Below are 20,940 nucleotides of genomic sequence, written 5' to 3' on the forward strand. Positions count from 1 at the left end.
ATTGACCTCCATCAAAAAAGAATTAATGGAATTTTGAAAAGTACATATATAATGTGTTTGTTGGAACATTTACTGCTCAGAATGTCAATATCGTTTAGAGTATATCGAGGTTACTAGAAAGTACTGGTTCACCATTTTGTTTTAATAGACTTCAATAATTCTTAATATTCCACTGGTTAGAATTCATTCCAGAATGAAATTATTTAAATTCAACACGAAATGCGTTTCCCGTTAACCAATAATGAAGGAATTGACCATTACAGTTGAATAAGTCCTTCAGTAAAATAATGTTTGAATCAATCTGATTTTGAAAATATAGTGATTTGTTCCTGTTAAGAGTACATTCATCCAACCATCCATTTTCTAATCCGTTCATCCCGCTGTTTTCGGGCAGGAGGCGGGGTACACGCTGAACTGGTTGCCAGCCAATCGAAGGGCATCCAACAATAACTGGTCAGAGGAAATTATATTAATAAATATAATGTAAATATTTAACTGTGGGTTTTAAATATGATCATGTGACGCTCCCCGGTCCTCACAAAAAGAGTAGGTGGAAGTCCTGGTAGTAAGCGTCGTTGATGAGCGTTATACCACGTGGTCTGAGAGTCACTATTACAGTATAGAACTCACTGTTTTACGGAATAAACTAACAGTGATAATTAGTTACGTTGATTGATCGTCACAAAAAAAAGTGTCTTCAAGAAACGCCGTTAATGCGCATTTTTCCAGTTGGTCTGAGTGCAATTCCTACCACTTCCTTTCTGAGAGTGCATCTGCTCTGACCATTTCCGGTTGGTGGTGTTGAAAAGATTGGATAATTCTGTCCCTGGCGCCGGGGTCTGAGATGCCACTGTCACAGTGTGCATGACGTAAACACCAGTGGACCGGCGGGGGGGGCACCAAAATGTATCAATTCGCCATTAGTGATCGTGATTTTTTTTAACAACAACTAAAGAATATACTATTTGTGAAATGCTTTTTGTGACTGACAATGAACTTCCTGAACTGCCTCCTATGTTGAATATTGGCTGTTGGATGAAACGGGGAAAGGCGTTTCGTTTCGAAGCCCAACAGTGAGCATCTACATAAATGCGCATGCGCATTTGTTAGCACTCGAACCGTTACATTCTTTCATGGCCCGAGCTGTCAACGGTGGATCCCGTACGTCATTTCAAAGTGTGCGTTCGCAGACACGCCGTAGTTTAGTTTTGTTAGCGCCTCGCGCAATACAATCGTCCGTTTTCATTTCTTCATTTATTGTTGTTGGTGCGAGGAGCAGTTTGGCGAGGATTATTCGGCGACAACAAGGCGCGAGGTCTGTGCGCTCTCCTTCATTCTCCATCTCTCCTTCACCTTCCCTCGACATCGCTGCGAATAAAGCGAGCTAACTGTTGTGTGTGTACGAAATATGTTTCTAAAACCATAGTTTGGACTTCACACGTTGTATGGCGGGTCGGTTTGCTTTTGAGTTATTTCCTGAGTCAGGCAGTGTCTTTATGACGCGACGTTTTAGAAGATAAGCCTGTACTAGACCGCTTTGCGGCACGCTCTTTCTAGCTGTTGTGGTGATGAGGACACATTGGCTGGAGAGGAGCAGGTGCGTCTGCAGAAAGCCTTCATCTCGGCACAGCTTGGAGGTCGCAGTTTTCACAGGCAGCCATGTTAGCTCAATGGTCTGTCCGAGGACTTCGAGGCTCTTGTGTTGTTTCGCCAATAGCTTGCTTACTCATTGGGCTGGATAGAGATGCTGGGCCAAGTACGCGCACACCATTGCGGGGCTGATTGTGGAATGTGCTGGTCAATCATTCACATCTGTGCTGTTTAGATTTCCACTTTCACTCGTTTGATAGATTCAAAACCAGTCTGTCAAATTCATTGTGTGAACAAAAATCTTGTTTTTAAGATGTAGAAAACGGAATTTTCTCTGATGTTTGTCAAGCAGTCCAAATAAAGTTGTATCGTTTGTCCAACACACACAAAAATAAGAAAACACAAAGTGACAAAACAAACACAAAAAAACAAAATAAAAGCAAGTGTCATGGGAGCACTTGCCGACGCCTGCCTACTCGGGCGCCGTCTTGGACTTCATATACTGTATATATTCAGTAATCCCTCATTTCGCGCGGTGAATAGGGACCAAAACCACCCGCGCTAAACGAAAATCCGCAAAGTAGCGAGCCCCCCCCCCCCCGAAATAGCGAGGGATCACTGTTTTATATATATATATATATATGTGTGTGTATTGTCTATCTATCTATCTATCTATCTATCTATCTATCTATCTATCTATCTATCTATCTATCTATCTATCTATCTATCTATCTATCTATCTATCTATCTATCTATCTATCTATCTATCTATCTATCTATCTATCTATCTATCTATCTATCTATGTGTGTGTATATACACATGTATATACTATATGTATGTGTATATATATATATATATATATATATATATATATATATATATAGTGTGTGTGTGTGTGTGCGTGTGTGTGTGTAGATGTAGATAAGTTATTTCTTGCGGTCCATGTTAAACATCACAATGGTCAACCCCCAGAATGCATGTTTTTCCAATTTCGTGCAGCCATCTGTTGTATTTTTGGGGAATATGAACGGCTTTTTTTCCCTAAATGATGGGCAGAAAGTAATGACGCAATAGTGTCACATTCGTAATGGTTAATTAATGAATCAATAGTTAAGTGTTCAAGTGACACATTAAAAAATCTGTGTTGTCTACTGTATCACCTGCTTTGTAGTTACTGTATTTCACCAAGAGAAGTGAACTTTGTTGGGAGCCCGGTGGGAGAATCGTTTACATGTTTGTTGCAATACTTCCAAAGTTTGAACGTGCATGTGCTTGCATGGGAACAACTCCATGTCCCAGCTTCCTCCTGCATGTCATGAACGTTGGGCTCATTCAAGACTCTTAAATTCGTGGTGTCGGAAAATTGTTCTTTGTTGGCAACGTAAAAGAATATCAAAGGATGCAAGGGTTATGGCAGGTTATTTATTTATTCTACCTAACAGACTAAAATCAATCAAGCAGTTATTTAAACATCCAAAATTCGACTGATTTGAGGGTGACATTTCCCCCAAAGTGTAATTTTAACATTTTCAGAGTTAAATTGTGTCTAGAGTAAGTGCTCTTTCATATAGTGTTTGATTAACTCCGCGGATGTAAATAATTAAGCTCCGCATTTGCACCTGCACTCATCCAATTTCTGAGACACAAGTCGGCACCGTCCCCCCCCCCCCCCCCCCACCCTGTGTTTTGACTCGGTAAGTGAACTTGAACCAATTTGCTAAAGTCTCGATATAAAATGACTGAGCTCTATTTTGTACAATGAGAAGAATATGACAAGGTCTATGTTATTACTTGAAACTATCAGTAAATTTGCCCATTTGTACAGTATCTACTAGCAGTTAGTAATCTACACTGCTATTGTAAAATTAGCCTTTAAGCTAGCTGAGCGGCATGCAGCCAGGGCCTTCAAGGCCTTCTCCGTCGGCCTCAACACGATCATAAGGATTGACCTGTCTGTCTGTTTGAAATGATGAATGATAAACTCTCAAGAGATTGATGTGATCAGCTGGTTAATTGAAATAATCAAATAAATCAGCCATTGTTTATTTGATTGACAGGTTCTTTTGTATCCTAATGGTGACCCGACTTGAAAATCATTATTAAAAATGGACATTACAATCGATCGCGCAGCTCAGCTCAATAAAACGCCGTGGCGAGTAGCTCTAAAGCCATTGAAGATAAAAACAATCTGGACATTTGATTAACTGAGAAATTCCTCAAATGTCCACTCCATCCGGTTGTCCAACGTTTCAAACCTTTTTCTGAATATAATAGAGCTTTGCATTTTAGAGGCAGCCAGCCTAACATGCCTTTGACGCTGTTTTGGATCACGGTGTGCTGGAGCAACGGATCCCGAGACCCTGAGAGAGGGCAGATGACACTGGAGACCGGCTGCCATTCAAGTGAACATGCATGCTTTTTTTTGGCAAGCGGAAGGAAGCCGGCGTCAAAAGCCATTTGGTCAAACCTCACATGCACCATCCACTGTTGCAGTTAGCAAAGAATGAAATCCAGAACACCTTTTTGAGGTTGTGCGCTTATTGGATACACAATGTGTGATGGAAGAGCTGTTTGGGGAAGAAAATGAGCTATTTTAATCCAAGCAGATCGAGTGCTCAATGTGCTGATGTGATGGCAAGCTCCCTTTTTTTTTTTACAACCATTTCCCAGCCCTGCATCCTTGTATGCGCTTTGTGTTGAGTGTTACATTTCCAGTGTTGTTGCCCTCTCACATAACCACCGCCCTGTTTCATTTCTATTTATAAAGATGAAGCTGGACAGGCGCTGGATGGGGCGGATGCCGTTTCTCTTTTTCCTGACCGTGGCACTGGTAATGGCCCAAAAGCAGTCTGAAGTTGAGCGATTGGATGTTGATGAAGAGATTGGCTTGGACGAAGAGGAAATGGAGCCTTTAGTCACTGAGGAGGAGGAGGAGGAGGAGGAGGAGGACGTTGAGGAAAATAAGGCAAAAGAAACAGACCATAAAACCACAGCCAGTGACAAGGTGTCCTTCCAAGTGCGTAAAGAATAATTGGACACTAAAAGCGGGACTGGAAGAAATGTGAAAATTGCTACCTGTTAACCCATTTGATTGATGTTGGCTTCCTAGGTGACATATGAGACTCCCGTGCCCACTGGAGATGTGCACTTTGTTGAGACGTTTGATGATGGCTCTCTTGACAGGTAAATCTCTCATCTGAATGCGAGCAGCACTTTGGCTTTTGCTGTAAAGTGGCACGTGAACCTCTGGTCAGCATGCGCAGTTGCGCTCATGAGATTACAGACCCCGAGGTTTTGTAAACCGACGAGCACAACTGTTTCAACATATAATGACAAACGGAGAAAATGAGAAGCGTGTTCAAACTTAAAGCAGAGTTGATGCCCGTGGCGTTAGCTGGAGGAGCTCTTGTATTTCCTTATCTTTGAAAAGTAAAAAGTTTGTGGAAAGGACTCGCGGCAAACTATTACACATTTAACGGTTCTTTTAAGTCCAATTGTTATCCTTGTAGGTATCTCGTAACGTAATGATATAGGAAAGAGTGAGCGTCTGTCCTTTCTACGGGAAGTGCTTCGCATGCTTTGCAGTACATCTAATCGGTTTAGCGATGCTGAAAAGTGAACACATGTTATGCTTTCAACCGATTGGAATTATTCATTCATCTTCCGAGCCGCTTGATCCTCACTAGGGTCGCGGGGGGTGCTGGAGCCGATCCCAGCTGTCTCCGGGCAGTAGGCGGGGGACACCCTGAATCGGTTGCCAGCCAATCGCAGGGCACACAGAAACGAACAACCATTCGCACTCACACTCACACCTAGGGACAATTTAGAGTGTTCAATCAGCCTGCCGTGCATGTTTTTGGAATGTGGGAGGAAACCGGAGCACCCGGAGAAAACCCACGCAGGCCCGGCGAGAACATGCAAACTCCACACAGGGAGGCCAGAGCTGGAATCGAACCCGGTACCTCTGCGCTGTGAAGCCCACATGCTAACCACTGGACTACCGGGCCGCCCGATTGGAATTATTGTTCTGCAAAACTTTACAAAGCAAAGCCGGAGCCTAGATTTGAACCCGCACTCACATTCGGCCACCGTGCTGCTAAATAATAAACAAATATATCTAAAACAAGCACGAGTTGTCGTCATTTTATTGTTTGTTTGTGTTCTCCTTAGATGGCAGTTGTCCAAAACAGTGAAGGAAGATGCAGATGATGACATCGCCAAATATGATGGTTTGTTTCGATCTTCACTTGAACCGTGTGTGTGTGTGTGTGTGTTCTCGTGGGTCCTCGTGGGTCCCACAAAGCATGCAGCCATTTGCGCCTTGAAAAAAAAAAAAAAAAAAAAAGACAGTTGATTTGCTGTGTGTGCTAAATGTAGGAAAGTGGGCTGTGGAACAGCTGAAGGAAAACAAGATTCCAGGAGACCAAGGCTTGGTGCTCAAATCCCGCGCCAAGCATCATGCCATCGCCGCCATGCTGGACAAACCTTTCGTCTTCCAGGATGAACCCCTTGTCGTACAGTCAGTACACACAAAGGAATGCATATACGGTCTATTTGCCTTTGGGTGTTTATGCCCGCGATGCTTTCTTGATTTCCAACAACGCAGTTTGTTTATGAACAAATGTATTCCCACTTGGCCAAATGTATGGAATGTAATTGCTTGGTCGATACGTTTTTGTTTGTCTAGGTATGAAGTGAATTTCCAGGATGGCATTGACTGCGGCGGGGCTTACATTAAACTGCTTTCCGACACGGGTGATGTCAATCTGGTGCGTAAACGTGTTGTCAAGCTTACATAAGACTGACACAGTCAGCTTACTTACACACGCCGCATAAGTTTGTGACCACAATACCTCATAACACAAACACCTCTCACAGTTATTAGTCGTATTTATTTTGTTAATTTATTTTAAAATGTTATTCGAATTGTTTCTAAACTCACTTAATGTCCGGCCTTTCAGGAACAATTCCATGACCGCACGCCTTACTCCATCATGTTTGGACCCGACAAGTGCGGCGAGGACTACAAGCTGCACTTCATCTTCCGTCACCAGAATCCCTTGAACAAAGATTTGGAGGAAAAGCACGCCAAGCGGGCTGATGTGGACCTCAAGAAGTACTACACTGACAAGAAGACTCACCTCTACACTTTGGGTACGGTGGCATGTCGGGCCCGGCACGCGGAGAAGATTAGGGTTGTCCTTTTCTGTGTCTTACGTTGTACTGTGTTTATTCATTCATTCATTCATCTACCGAACCGCTTGATCCTCACTAGGGTCGCGGGGGGTGCTGGAGCCTATCCCAGCTGTCGCCGGGCAGTAGGCGGGGGACACCCTGAATCGGTTGCCAGCCAATCGCAGGGCACACAGAGACGAACAACCATTCGCACTCACACTCACACCTAGAGTGTTAAATCAGCCTGCCACGCATATTTTTGGAATGTGGGAGTAAACCGGAGCACCCGGAGAAAACCCACGCAGGCCCGGGGAGAACATGCAAACTCCACACAGGGAGGCCGGAGCTGGAATCGAACCCGGTACCTCTGCACTGTGAAGCCCACGTGCTAACCACTGGACTACCGGGCCGCCCTTACTGTGTTTATTAGAACAAAAAAAAATGCTGATTTTTTTAATCGCTAATACCGGGCGTACAAGCCGTTCATGCCCCCTGTAACCTGATGACATAATCAGCTGTCCGTTGTAGTAACCGCTGTCCCTGTGCACTTGCATCGAGAACTCACTCCACTTAACTCATTCCCAGCCACCACTACTTTTCCCCTCAAAAGTATCAAATAACCCTCATGACATGAAAATACTTTCACTTACAAAGTCAAATATCAGTAATGCACGTCTGTCTGTTCCTCCGTTGCCAGTCCTGAACCCAGACAACAGCTACGAGATGTTCATCGACCAGTTCAGCGTGAGCCGCGGGAACCTGCTGAACGACGTGGTGCCTCCAGTCAACCCGCCCAAAGAGATCGACGATCCAAACGACTCCAAGCCAGAGGACTGGGATGAGAGGGCCAAGATTCCCGACCCCGACGCCGTCAAGCCTGACGACTGGTGAACATCCATCCACACGAGTAGAAGCAACTTGGCCTGCAAACTGCCATGTTGAAATGTCGCCAAATGACGTGTGGATTTGTAGTAAAAAAACGACTTTGTGTCAGGGATGAGGATGCACCCGCAAAGATTGAAGACCCAGATGCAGTGCAGCCTGAGGGCTGGCTGGACGAGGAACCTGAATTCATCTCCGATCCGAATTCTGAGAAACCGGAAGACTGGCAAGTAGATTGTGAACACGTTTGCAACAAAACCATACGGTGAAGCGCAGCATCCATGCAGTTGGGCATTCAGGAATGCACCTTTTCTCTTTTGCAAGATCGATTGTGAAAAAAAAAAAAACGGAACGATTTGTTCTTTGGAGCACAGGCCAAAGCAAAAAAAAAAAAAAAGATAATGCTCTGGCACTATCTAGTGGCAATTTGTTGCTCAGGAAACAATCATTCATTCATTCATCTTCCGAGCCGCTTGATCCTCACTAGGGTCGCGGGGGGGGGGGGGGGGGGGGGTGCTGGAGCCTATCCCAGCTGTCTCCGGGCAGTAGGCGGGGGACACCCTGAATCGGTTGCCAGCCAATCGCAGGGCACACAGAGACGAACAACCATTCGCACTCACACTCACACCTAGGGACAATTTTTAGAGTGTTCAATCAGCCTGCCATGCATGTTTTTTTGGAATGTGGGAGGAAACCGGAGCACCCGGAGAAAACCCACGCAGGCCCGGGGAGAACATGCAAACTCCACACAGGGAGGCCGGAGCCGGAATCGAACCCGGTACCTCTGAACTGTGAAGCCGACGTGCTAACCACTGGACTACCGGGCCGCCCCGGTATTCTTTTATCGTTTCATCATTTATGCTGCGGAACTATGTCGCCTGACAACTCTGCTGTGTGTAGGGATAAAGATATGGATGGAGAATGGGAGGCTCTGCAGATCCCCAACCCAGCATGTGAAAGTGCTCCAGGGTGTGGGCCGTGGAAGCGCCCCATGATAAACAACCCTCAGTACAAGGGCAAGTGGAAAGCGCCACTGGTAGACAACCCCAACTATCAGGTAACCACCAGCTGCTTGACTTTGCTTTGTTTTCCTGCGGGCTTGGTTTACGAAAGGTTTGCGCGTGCAAAAACGGGTGCGGAATTGAATTGTTGGCGCAAATAGCTATCAAAGATGGTCGACTAGACCAGCAATCTGCCACGCTCTTGCGATGATGAATTTATGTACAACCAACAGATCATCACAGGCGTTGCAATCTCATGAGAATAAGTGATGTTCATCTTTTATTTCATTCTTGCTTTTTCATCAAAGGGGTCCTGGAAGCCACGTAAAGTTCTGAACCCTGACTATTTTGAAGACCTGCAGCCATTTAAAATGACGCCTTTCAAAGCAGTGGGCTTAGAACTGTGGTCGATGACTTCCGACATCTACTTCGACAACTTCATCGTCACGTCCCGCAAGGAAGTCGCCGATCGCTGGGCCTCGGACAGCTGGGGTTTGAAGAAGCTCGTGGCCAGTGCTAATGAGGTTAGCGTTAACGCGCGCCTCATTCGAACAATGAGTGCGCATGCACTGTGGTCCTATTAACAAGGGCCCAACTTGTCCTCCCTTCAGCCTGGGATTTTTGCCCAGTTGATGATTGCAGCAGAGGAGCGCCCGTGGCTCTGGGTGGTCTACGTCCTGACGGTCGGTCTGCCAGTGGGTCTTGTTGTGCTCTTCTGCTGGCCTAAGGTACCGTGAGCTATTAAGTCCAAACGTTTATGTTTATCTGCACAATATTAATCCCCCCTCCCAAATTTCTTACAGAAACCCGATGACTACGTGTACAAGAAAGTGGATGTGCCACAGGCTGACATAGAAGAAGAGGATGAGGAAGATGAGGAAGAAGAGGCAGCAGCTGGTGCAGACAAGGATGATGAAGATGTTGAGGCCGCGGACGCTGAAGCGCCTGCAGGTGAGACGGACACCTCGACCAATGTTGGTTTTCCCCATTTACTCAAACACGCTGTACATTCAAACTACAGCAGAGGCTGAGAATGCGACAAATCTAAGAGGTGACCAACCAGAGGGGGATTGTGACATTGAGCGTGGTGGAGAAGAGGAAGAAGTGGAGGTGGAGGAGGAAGAGGAGGAGGAGGAGGAAGAGGAGGAAGAAGAAAGCAAAGCTCCCGAGAGACAATTTGAAGAGGAGGAGGTAAGTGGAAAAGTGACATCTGTACCCCAGAAAAGGATTCATTGTGGTCTGCAATCCAGAAATTAGATTGAAAATCGATTGGTCGAAGTTGCGGCGGCCCGCTAGTCCAGTGGTTAGCACGTCGGCTTCACAGTGCAGAGGTACCGGGTTCGATTCCAGCTCCGGCCTCCGTGTGTGGAGTTTGCATGTTCTCCCCGGGCCTGTGTGGGTTTTCCCCGGGTGTTCCGGTTTCCTCCCACATTCCAAATACATGCGTGGCAAGGCTGATTGAACACTCTAAATCAGGGGTGTCCAAACTTTTTGCCAACGGGGCCAGATTTTATGTGGTAAAATGTCGGGGGGCCGACCTTGGATGACATTCTTAACATTGAACAACAATATTGTTCAACAAATTTTAGTAAGCCAGTCTGTTTCACATTTCCATTTTTATTTTAATTTCAACAATCTTAAGAATTTCTTTTGGTTCATTTGAAACAGGAATTTGAAATATGACATATCAGTCAATATAAACACGGAGTGATGTCTTGTTAACTCGTGATGCCCTCTAGTGTCTAAATGCTATTACTCATTTTTTTGTTCTTTTTTGCTGTTTTTGTCTTTTGTTTTGTCACATGTTTGTTGTTTCATCGTGTGGACCTGATATGGACTGTTTTCAGTGCTTTTTGGCCACGACATTCGTCAAAGAAGCAGTATCTGTGCTTGGTGGTTGCGCCTTCTCGGCAGCACGCCTGTACCAGCACAGATTTTGATTGGGAGGAATGTCGGCGCCATTGACTGACGGTGCTGGACAGACCTGGGGCGCTTGTGTTTTTTGCGCCAGTAATGGGCAGCATTTTTCACAACCCCGTTTTGTTCAGTGGCTATGTCGGCGCTGTTGTACAGTCGGCGTTGGTGCGGCTGTATGGATGGCTGCTGAAGTTGAGGACGAGGAGAGAGGAGCGTTGGTGCAGAGCGCCGATGCGTATTTGGAACCGTGAGTCGCCGCTTGCAATTGAAATGGATTTCCATGGGACAGGAGAAGTGAACCAATGTCTTTTTTCGTCAATGGATGCTACAGCTTCTTGTTGACTTTGAAACTTAGCTTGTAGCCGACATGTGCACATTTTGAGCATGACGTCTCTGATCCAGTGGTTAAAGGACACTTTGATTCTCTCCTCTTTTATCTCAAACCGCTTCAAACAACAAAGCGAGTGACGGAAAAGTGGTTAGGACTGCACGACTGTCCGTGTTTTATGTTATGTGTTGTGTTTATTATTTTACTTTATGTTAACTGTTTTGTAAAGCGCTTTGTTACAGCTGCCGCTGTTGTGAAAGCGCTATATAAATCAGCATGTATTGTATTGTATTGTATTGTATTTAGTGAATGCTATTACTCATTTAGCCACTAGAGGGAAGCAGTACTCTATGAAACATCACTCACCAGTCGACGAGACCTCAGTCAATGCAACACGTGTTCCATTGCACCCAACCTGCGGGCCAGACGGCACTGATTTTATGACAGGGGCCGAGGGCCGGATGAAATTCGACCGCGGGCCGGACTTTGGACATGCCTGCTCTAAATTGTCCCTTGGTGTGAGTGTGAGTGCGAATGGTTGTTCGTGTCTGTGTGCACTGCGATTGGCTGGCAACCGATTCAGGGTGTCCCCCGCTTACTGCCCGAAGACAGCTGGGATAGGCTCCAGCACCCCCTGCGACCCTAGTGAGGATCAAGCGGCTCGGAAGATGAATGAATGAATGGTCGAAGTTGCATTTATTTGAAGGCATCGTTTTGTATTCATGGGCGGCCCATGTGACCCTCGACAGCATTGGGTGCATTATCACCGTTTCATTTTACTCACCGTGTCCTTCCTTCCAGCCCGACGGAGACAGCGACGCTGTGGAGAGCAACAAACAATCCGTGAGGAAGAGGAGGGTACGAAAAGACTGAGGTGACGGCGACACCTACCGTCTCCCAACTCCCCCTGCAGGGACAACGTGGAAGCGCCATCGTTCCTCCATGAGCTGGACTGAACGTGCATTTCCTCCACACAATCTCCCGGTAGCCTCCAGTATATCCCGGGTTATCCCATTATCGTTCATCCTTCTGCGACAAACTACAGCCGGGGCTCCTCCTCATCTCGCCTTTGCATTTCGAGTACTTTGTGCATTACTACTTTTTTTTTCCCTTATGCAGTCTGCTTCGAAATATTCATTCTTTCTTTGCCTTGTGCAACTATTGCCTGGCAGCCTACCATGCGGTTGTCACTATGTCGTTCTTTCTCGCTCTCGTCATCAATCTATTCAGAGTAAAGGCAGTGTACAGCATCTGGACTGTCAGCTTTCATGTTCATTGCTTCCAAGAACACGTATAAGGACACAAAGTTCCTAACCTTGTTGAGTTTTTTCCCCCCATTTGTAAGAGTTTCGGTCGGAAGAGTGAAGAAAAGGGACCTCATAGGTTTCTGTCAATCGTTTCATTTGAGCGTTTAGTTTTGTGTCTTTATATTGACAATTTAGAGATCAATATCTCTAGTTTAAAATGTTCTGCTCGTATAGATTGATGATTAACTTGAAGGGTACGCTGTCATGCACAGACCTCCGCTTAAGGACAATACACCAAAACGTTTTTTCCCGCCGAGCACAGAATTTTTTTATCCATGTACACAAGTGCATTCCTTTAACGGGTAACAAAATATTCTTGTCCAATGGCTGGAGGCTCATCGTAATTATGTCATGTATGAATCTTGGGTGTGTGCGTGCGTCTGTTTGAGTCGAGCACCAACTGTGAATGCCTTGCCAGTTCTGTGAGCATCATTTTGCAAAAGCAACGCCTTTTGCAACATTTACAACATGCCCTTGGAAGACAAAGCCCCCCTCCACCCCAAATCTCAAAAGCTTTTGTAAAGTTCCCGCCAGACATTGGCGTATACCATATCCCCGTTGACATCTGTTTGCAAACGGCACATTGCTCTTGAAAATAAAATATTTAATATTAGAGCATCTGTCTCAGGTGTAGTCATTATCTCATGATGTGCTGAGGATAAAATAAATCCAGAGTGAGCATAGAACGAAAGCTTTTATTATAAACAAATGTTTCAAAGTAACAGTGCATGGTATCTTCACACAAGATGGCTCCTGGAGTGTACACGATTCTCTAAAATACTTTTCATACAACCTAAATAGATCAAAATCATTTCAATAAATTACAACTTTTCCCTTGAATGAGTAGTTAGGTTCCACCAACTGAATTACTACTTTTTCAATCAAGCCAACATTCGACGAGCGTTTTATTTTTGATGCAAATTCCATTCTTCAAAAGGGACATGCCCTTTATTTTGCAGTTCAAGGTGGAGACCAGCATCCATTTCCTGTCCTGACCAATAGCACTCAAATGCACTTAACTGCTTTGGCGTAGAAAGCATTCTGATCTCTGTTTGCATCTAGCGCTTCCCGTCTCAACTCATACAGATGCAGCAGCAAAACAACAACAACAACAAAAAGATATTTCTGTTTTGGATCATGACTGACATAACAAGTTAGGATTCATTATACATATGTTTTAACTAAAGGTCGCTACATGTCATTCTAATACACTTTACGGGAACACTGTTCTGCTTGGCAGTGGAGACAAAAACAGTCATGCAACGTGTGGTCATGATGACTTCATGACAAAAAACCACAAATACATTAGAAATAAAAGAACATTATGGATTATGGCCTGGTTTGCTTCACCCCCACTTACACGATGAAGGCTGAGACAAGCGGGGGGGATCGCATTCGACAGAAAACCGGGTTGGTGACAACGGTGCGAAGCTATGACCTCAGACATACAGAAAAGTAAGAAGTGACCCCACGACCCTTCCGTGGATTAATTTAGGCGCACGTCTCTCATCTGTAATAGGGAGCGCAAAAACTTTGAACACCTGGCAACTGTCTATTTGCGTCGATCGATAATTGCCCGTGTGTGGCGAGTTGCATGTTGTGAATGTTAATTCAAGTCGAATTCAGCCCAACAATGATCTGCAATATTTTTTTTTTTACATGTATGCCTTGCACACGCAATTGGGGACCCACACGTCTCGTCAATAATTGAGCTGCGATAATAACCCAAAACAAGTGCCATGTAACAAATCAAAAGTGAATCAGTGCTGCCAGAGCAAAGCAGAACAGGTGACAAAAGCATTTTCAATTTTTGGACCAGGGAAGTCTGGGAGAGGACGTTACCCGCCTCCGACACGTCTATGGTCTCAGCACACACTCACTTGCGTTTGCTCTTGGTGTCCGTGGTCTGAAAGACGCTGGACGCAGACATGAGGTTCTCGATGTACTGACCCAGGACCTGGTTCTCCGACTTTAACTTCAAGTTTTCCTCTTTGACTGCGTCCACCCGTGCAGACAGGTCTGCAACAAACAGAGAATTTGATTTGTTTTTTTTTGTTTTTTGAGGAATTGCCCACAAGGAAAAATGATGATGATGATGAATAAATCCAGACGGATAACATGTAGGAAAGCAGCCCTTGAGGACCAGAATTTGAGCCCCTTGTTGTAGTGCAAGGGTCACCATCATGGTGACCGCATCCACCAGGTAGCCCCCCCACGGACCACATGAGCCTGCAGACCGGTTCTATATATAAGATAACCCCACTGTTGTGATGTCCTAGCAAAGTTGTCGATGTGACTGTTCCTTATCATTGTGAGAAATCATTACCATATGTTTCGTTTGAGCATTTGCTTTTATTTCAGCGCTCGTAGTTCTTTGCCTTGCTGTTGTGCTTCAAAAACATCATGTTGACTTAAAGCTCACATAAATATTGAATTTTCAGGATCAACATACAACGCGCAATCACCTTGACGGGTGAACTTAAGTTTCATTCATATTCATATGAAGAAGAGTTGCGCTTTTTGGCCACGACATTCGTCAAAGGAGCAGTATCTGTGCTTGGTGGTTGCGCCTTCTCGGCAGCACGCCTGTACCAGCACAGATTTTGATTGGGAGGAATGTCGGCGCCATTAACTGTCGGTGCTGGACAGACCTGGGGCGCTTTTTTTTTTGCGCCAGTAATGGGCAGCATTTTTCACAACCCCGATTTGTTCAGCGGCTATGACGGCGCTGTTGGACAGTTGGCGTTGGTGCGGCTGGATGGATGGCCGCTGAAGTTGAGGATGAGGAGAGAGGAGCGTTGGCGAAGAGCGCCGATGCGTATTTGGAACCGTGAGTCGCCGCTTGGAATTGAAGCGGATTTACATGGGACAGGAGAAGTGAACCGATCTCTTTCTTCGTCAATGGATGCTACAGCTTCTTGTTGACTTTGAAACTTAGCTTGTAGCCGACGTGTGCACATTTTGAGCATGACGTCTCTGATCCGCTGGTTAAAGGACACTTTGATTCTCTCCTCTTTCATCTCAAACCGTTTCAAACAACAAAGCGTGTGATGGAAAAGTGGTTAGGACTGCATGACTTGTCCGTGTTTTATGTTATGTGTTGTGTTTATTATTTTACTTTATGATAACTGTTTAGTAAAGCGCTTTGTTACAGCTGCCGCTGTTGTGAAAGCGCGATATAAATCAGCATGTATTGTATTGTACTGTATTGTAAACTACGATAGAGTTGACACATAAAGGCCCGGTTTCCCGTACAAATCCTAAACAAAACCAGGACTCGACGAAACATCTTTCACACTAACCATAATTGCTTCCTGAGATGATGTTTAACTTGAAATGTACATGCTCCAGACTAAAGAGTCTCAGATTCAGGTAATCAAGCGGTACAAAGGAGAGGACAAATCACGATTCAGCATCAGAAGGAAAAAAAAAACCCACATGGACTGAAATGTGTTTTATGATCATACGTCAGTGTCAGTTCATGTAAAAACAAAAGGAGAGAGATGAGTTAGGTGCAACAATAACACAATGTTTAATAACCTCCCTCATTGGTCATCAATTTTAAGTGTTTTTCCCCCCCATGTACACTTCATGTCATTGTATGCTTGTATGACAGTTAAGAACGCTAACATGTTAATCCATGCCACTTCATAAAAGTTTTAGAAAGACGAGAAAAAAGAAAATGATGGTTATGTCACCTTCCAGAGTATGCTGAAGTTCCAACACCTGATTTATGAGCCTCGTCTTCTCCTCCATCTCCACCTGGTTCTCCATGTCCCCTGAAAGACAATCGAGCAGCATCACCTCCGCACTACAAATTCGATGTTCTCGGATGCTATGCCAATAAAGAGTACACATACCATCTATGTCGCAGTTCATGATGAAGAGATCGTTCTCTGGCTTAGTATACAGGGCTGCAGATTTGCTGTCCACTGTAGTAGAATAACAAAAACACACCCGAATAAGGATGTAGACAAAAAAAAAATTGTTCATTGTGAGAACTGTTTCCCGTGAATTTGATTCCTAGGGAATCCGTTGTTCGCTTGCTGACGACTATGGTTATTGAGTCCTAACGTCACGTGCAAGAAGTGTATTTTGGTTTTGAATTTTTTCCCCGTGGTATCAAAGAGGACTGTGACGAATTGATCTTTTATAAACGTGGTGGAGGAAAAAAAAAAAGGATCCAGCCGCGACTGCCACAATCGCCTGCTCTTTATTTCGTTTTGTTCCACAATTTCCCACAATAATCATGTCACTTTACGTTCACACACCATCTCTGGTTAGCAAAGGAAAAAGTTATGCTAAGTTAAGTTAGCCGGAGAAGCTTTAACTTGCTCCAAGCTCGATAATTCATTGGAAGGTGCTTTTCTCCCATAAAGTAGTGATGGGACCCGTGTGGGGGATGTTATTTAAAAAGCGTAATTCGCTATAGTTACAAATTACTTTATCCAGAAGATGAGAGTTCCCAACTCGGTTCTTGCCTTGCAAAAGTAGTTACTAGGCAAAGTAATTATGAAATGTTTTATCCATAGTGTAAAATATGTTTGTAATAGCTCAATGCATATTTTAAAAAAATGATATATTTAACAGTATTTGGCATGGATTGAACTCAACAGATTGCAACATGCATACAGATAAAAATGCATAAAAATGAAATATGGAACATAAGTAATACAGCTTGCTTGATGGTCGGTGCAAACAGCCGTTTACGCTTATATGTATCGAGGTCATGCGACTGACAGCTCGCATCCATGTAGTATGAACCTGGAAACTCGCTGACAAATGAGCGAGGGTGCGCAAATATTTAAGATAAGATATCCTTTATTCGTCCCACACTGGGGAAATTTACAGCCTCCAGCAGCAAGAATGTATGTAGAAAGAAGAAAGAGAAAAAAAACAACAAACATCTTCAATTAAATGCAATACGAACACAAAATTGATAAATCGCAGTACTATTTACAATTTTCCTTCACATCATTTAATTATTATTATTATTATGATTTATGCGCGAGCAACTATTTTCTAATGTAGCTCACGTGTGCGGACAGAAGCACACGCTGATGATCCTTGTGCTCTGCCTAACACATTCAGAACACATATCCAGCCGAGCTTAATTTACTCAATAATGCCTTTATTCTTTTGCCATCGACTTGTAGCTTATGCAGCGATAATTCCTCTTGTGTTGTTGTTATTCTGAATTACACAGCATCTCTTCAAGGAGATCTTGGAGCTGCTCACACTGTCGGTGAGCAACTCTAAATTCTGACTTGCCTTCATACAGTAGAAACCCATACAAATGAGTGTTTGAAACTGTTGTGATACAGTGGGGGGCGGGGGCAAACGAACCACATTATAACCGGAGTTCATTGTAAGTGTAAAATAGTAAAATTGAAAAAAAAAATCTGATGAGAATCAATTTGGAATTGGCCACTTCGAATCCAAACACACAAACACAGATGCAGCAGTTGCTTGAGTACATCGTTTATGTGATGGCGGATGCTGAGCGCAGTTGCCGCACCCTGTTAGTTGCTTCATTTGACTCTCACGGATTTCTAGTCGGGTTATTCTCAGTCAAGCATCTAAATTACTGCTCTGCTTTTTAAACTACCTTCAATCATTATCGATAAATAAGCATGGTACAATCAACAAACTGATGATTGGCTTGCGTGGTGCGGGGTTTTAAAACTCGAGCAACTCCATCAAGTAGGCAACATACAAAGCTCGAGACTCTAAATGGTACATTATTATTGATACTTCTGAATCATTTCCCATTTTGTAAACAGGCAGACGAATTACGACTTCTCACCCCAGCGATTTCCATCACTTATGCTTGTAGGCCGTTGTGAGTAAACAAAGCAAAACTGACATCGACGAAATGAACACATGGGCATTAGAACTATATAATGACAACTCGTGTACGGGATACATTCAATTTGACAATAATGCGTTGGTAAAATCAAGCCGAGTAGACCGTATCCGATAACTGGCGCCTCCAAGTTAGCTTTGCTAGCTAACAAGCCTTTGCTGCAAACTACAAACAACCACGAATGAAACTACAACCGTGTAACGTTTCGCCAACAACACTTAAAACCAAAAGTGTAGCAGATGCCCAAGCGCTCATCGCAGAGCGCCTTTCGAACATATTTCGACTACGCCACCTATCAATTTCTCTTAGCCAACTGGACACAGCTAACCTTCGACGCTAACTTATGCGGCGAGTGTCTGTATATTCCAAATCGGAGGGGGGGAAAAAAAGCAGTGTACAAAAACGAGTTATCGTATTCCCACTCACCGAAATCAAGACTGTGTGCTCTCCGAAATACGGAGTGTCTTTGAAAACACAGACACACACGAGCACGCACACGATGCTACAATGACGATGACGACAACGGCTGAATGATGAGGATTCCTCACCTTTGGATGTGTGAGCCAACCCCGACGGACAGGGGGCGCCCTAACTATTTAACATGAAATGATCTGTCTGTCTGTCGATTTTATGGTTTTTTTTTTCTGTTTTATCTATCGCATGCTCACACCAAAGCTTGGATTTGAATCTGTTTTACGTAACTGAGACTGTGCTGAAGCTACCCTGCGATCAACGCTCTGCTGTCAAGCACCACATCTCTTATGTCTGTTCTGACATGAGGCCTGGGGCGACGAATGCCAGACTGAAGTGAATCACTGGCCACAAAAAATCCAAATTAAAAAGGGGTTTGGGGTATATTAAGGCTCATTCTCCACATCTGAGTACTTAATAGTTGCCCGTCTTTGGTTTTCAGCAATTATATTCAAAGTTATATCATGTAATTTATAACAAATCTATGGATTCCCGTTTCAGCATCTTTTTGAGCTAAATATGACAAGCAAAATGAGCATTTGATATCTACTACTGTGCTGAGTTGCCCACATACAGTATTTCTATGCTTTTTGTCCTCATCAGATAATTCAGTGCATGGTTAGTAGAACAACTAAGGCGCACTAAGTAGATGTTACAACTACACATTACTAGCGGGGAAAACTGTGTGCTTCTAGTGACATAAAATTCTTTAACATCTAGCACTTCGCAAGCCGTATTACTCGCACGCAAATTTCACTCGAGCAAACCCCGAAACCAGGTGAGCTGTGACATTCGCAAGCGGGGCCTGTGATGTCAGTTCTAGTGGACAGCAGGCAACAGTAGAGGACAAAATGGCCGCCTCCTGAAATGGATAAAAGCAGGCTAATTTTTCTGCTTAATTCATATTGTACAAATGTAATACAGGTACTAATCAGAATTCCGTGTTCACAAATGTGGGGGCAGCAAGAACATATCAATGACATATCAATTGAATCTAGACAATTTTGACTTCTAATTGATAACAATCAACTGAGAATTAGGTATGTATGTGTAAATGTCTGTTTATTATGTACCAGTCATGAAGAATCTGGTTTTTAGAAAGGGCGCTTTGACGACATGAATAACAAGAGTCTTCGGTGGCTGATGTCTTGTTTTTTTTCTGTTAAAGCCCCATGTGATTGTGACATGTATGAATGTAAAATGCATGAGTGAGAAAGAGCATGCAAACTCCACATGGGAAGGCCGGAACAGAAGTTCGAACCTCTCACCTCAAAATTGTGAGAGAGACATACAGTCAAATGCAAAATTGTCTTTACCAAATTTAGTTAGACCACCTGACAACCTGAGTGAAATGCTCAGGTGTTGACTGTCAGGGTCAAGCGTTTCATTCGACATCTTATGAATTTGTGTTCAATAAGAAATAGTTTACAAACATCGACATGTGTAAGTGTGGTTTGAGGCTGCGACCATGTCAGTGTTCTTGAGCAAGATACTGAACCCCCTGATGGTGTGTCACCTGTAGGTAAATGGGGTTAAAAGTGTAAAGCACTTTGGGTTGATTAAATTTGTTGGTGTTTGATGAGAATGTAAATTTCCTTTTCATGCTCATGTGTACAAAGAAAAGCTTTGTGAAGTTTTACCTGGGTCGTCTGTCAGCGATATGTTAGTAAAAGTCGCATCTTCCTCCAAGTCGGCCGCCATTGCCTCACTTTCCTTTTTCTCCTTCAGCTTGGTGTTCTCTCTAAATTTTGTCTAAGAAAAGAAATCAAAATCTTTTTATGTTCACACACTTTCTTCCTCATATCAGCCCTTTGTCTACACTCACTTGTTGCCTAAATTATTTACGTCATAGCGACCTACCTTACCTGACTGGTGACTCGAGTTACAAGAGCTGTAATGGAAAAAATCACCATGGCAACAAGCGCACTAAGAGTGAAAGAAGACGACGACCTCCATTGCTAGGAAAGCGCCACAGGTCAAAGTTTTAGTACCAGTAACACCACATAAAGGGGTTTATAAATACACAATGTGATGCGCACTCTTTAGTCACACATTAACCTGAATTGTCAGCAAGACACTTTTTTTTCCTATCAACATGTGTCATAAACCTATGACTTGATGCTGTGTAATATTGTGGAACATGTTTTTAGATTAACTGGTTCATCGGTCCCGTTTTGGACTGCTGTACGACTAACAGCCTGTTTGGCCGAAATGCCTTCGCCAGAAGGCAAAGCTCTTATGTGGATCTGTGGTGTTATACTGCACTCTAGTGGTTAATGATAAACATTGCAAAACAGCAACAACACGCATTACTATACAATAGATTTGATTTTAATAATGAGGGCAGCCACAGTCTAAAATGCATCATGAGGAGTGTCAGTCAACAATGCGATGCTCGCATA

At 43.9% G+C, this 20,940-nt stretch overlaps 2 protein-coding genes across 3 annotated transcripts; one reads left to right on the plus strand and one right to left on the minus strand.

Moving 5' to 3' along the window:
* The first annotated feature begins 1,012 nt into the window (after nt 1-1,012).
* Nucleotides 1,013-12,814, plus strand: clgn (calmegin). The gene is made up of 15 exons (XM_052083406.1): nt 1,013-1,315; nt 4,359-4,607; nt 4,701-4,774; nt 5,762-5,820; nt 5,969-6,110; nt 6,279-6,360; nt 6,553-6,745; nt 7,464-7,653; nt 7,761-7,874; nt 8,549-8,705; nt 8,958-9,173; nt 9,261-9,377; nt 9,453-9,600; nt 9,671-9,840; nt 11,696-12,814. Exons 2-15 carry the CDS (start codon nt 4,359-4,361, stop codon nt 11,765-11,767), a joined length of 1,983 nt encoding a protein of 660 aa, XP_051939366.1. The 5' UTR covers nt 1,013-1,315; the 3' UTR covers nt 11,768-12,814.
* A 62-nt stretch (nt 12,815-12,876) lies between these two features.
* Nucleotides 12,877-20,322, minus strand: scoca (short coiled-coil protein a). Of its 2 annotated transcripts, none has more exons than XM_052083395.1 (4): nt 20,179-20,322; nt 16,062-16,133; nt 15,900-15,980; nt 12,877-14,220 (listed from the first exon to the last, which is right to left on the minus strand). In XM_052083395.1, the coding sequence occupies exons 1-4, from the start codon at nt 20,237-20,239 to the stop codon at nt 14,078-14,080; spliced, it is 357 nt and encodes a 118-aa protein (XP_051939355.1). In that variant the 5' UTR covers nt 20,240-20,322; the 3' UTR covers nt 12,877-14,077. The 2 variants fall into 2 exon arrangements, with proteins under 2 accessions (XP_051939355.1, XP_051939356.1); XM_052083396.1 differs by lacking the exon at nt 20,179-20,322 and adding an exon at nt 18,494-19,085.
* Nucleotides 20,323-20,940: the final 618 nt, after the last annotated feature.

Source organism: Hippocampus zosterae, chromosome 13 (genome assembly GCF_025434085.1).
Source record: "Hippocampus zosterae strain Florida chromosome 13, ASM2543408v3, whole genome shotgun sequence".
Taxonomy (NCBI): domain Eukaryota; kingdom Metazoa; phylum Chordata; class Actinopteri; order Syngnathiformes; family Syngnathidae; genus Hippocampus; species Hippocampus zosterae.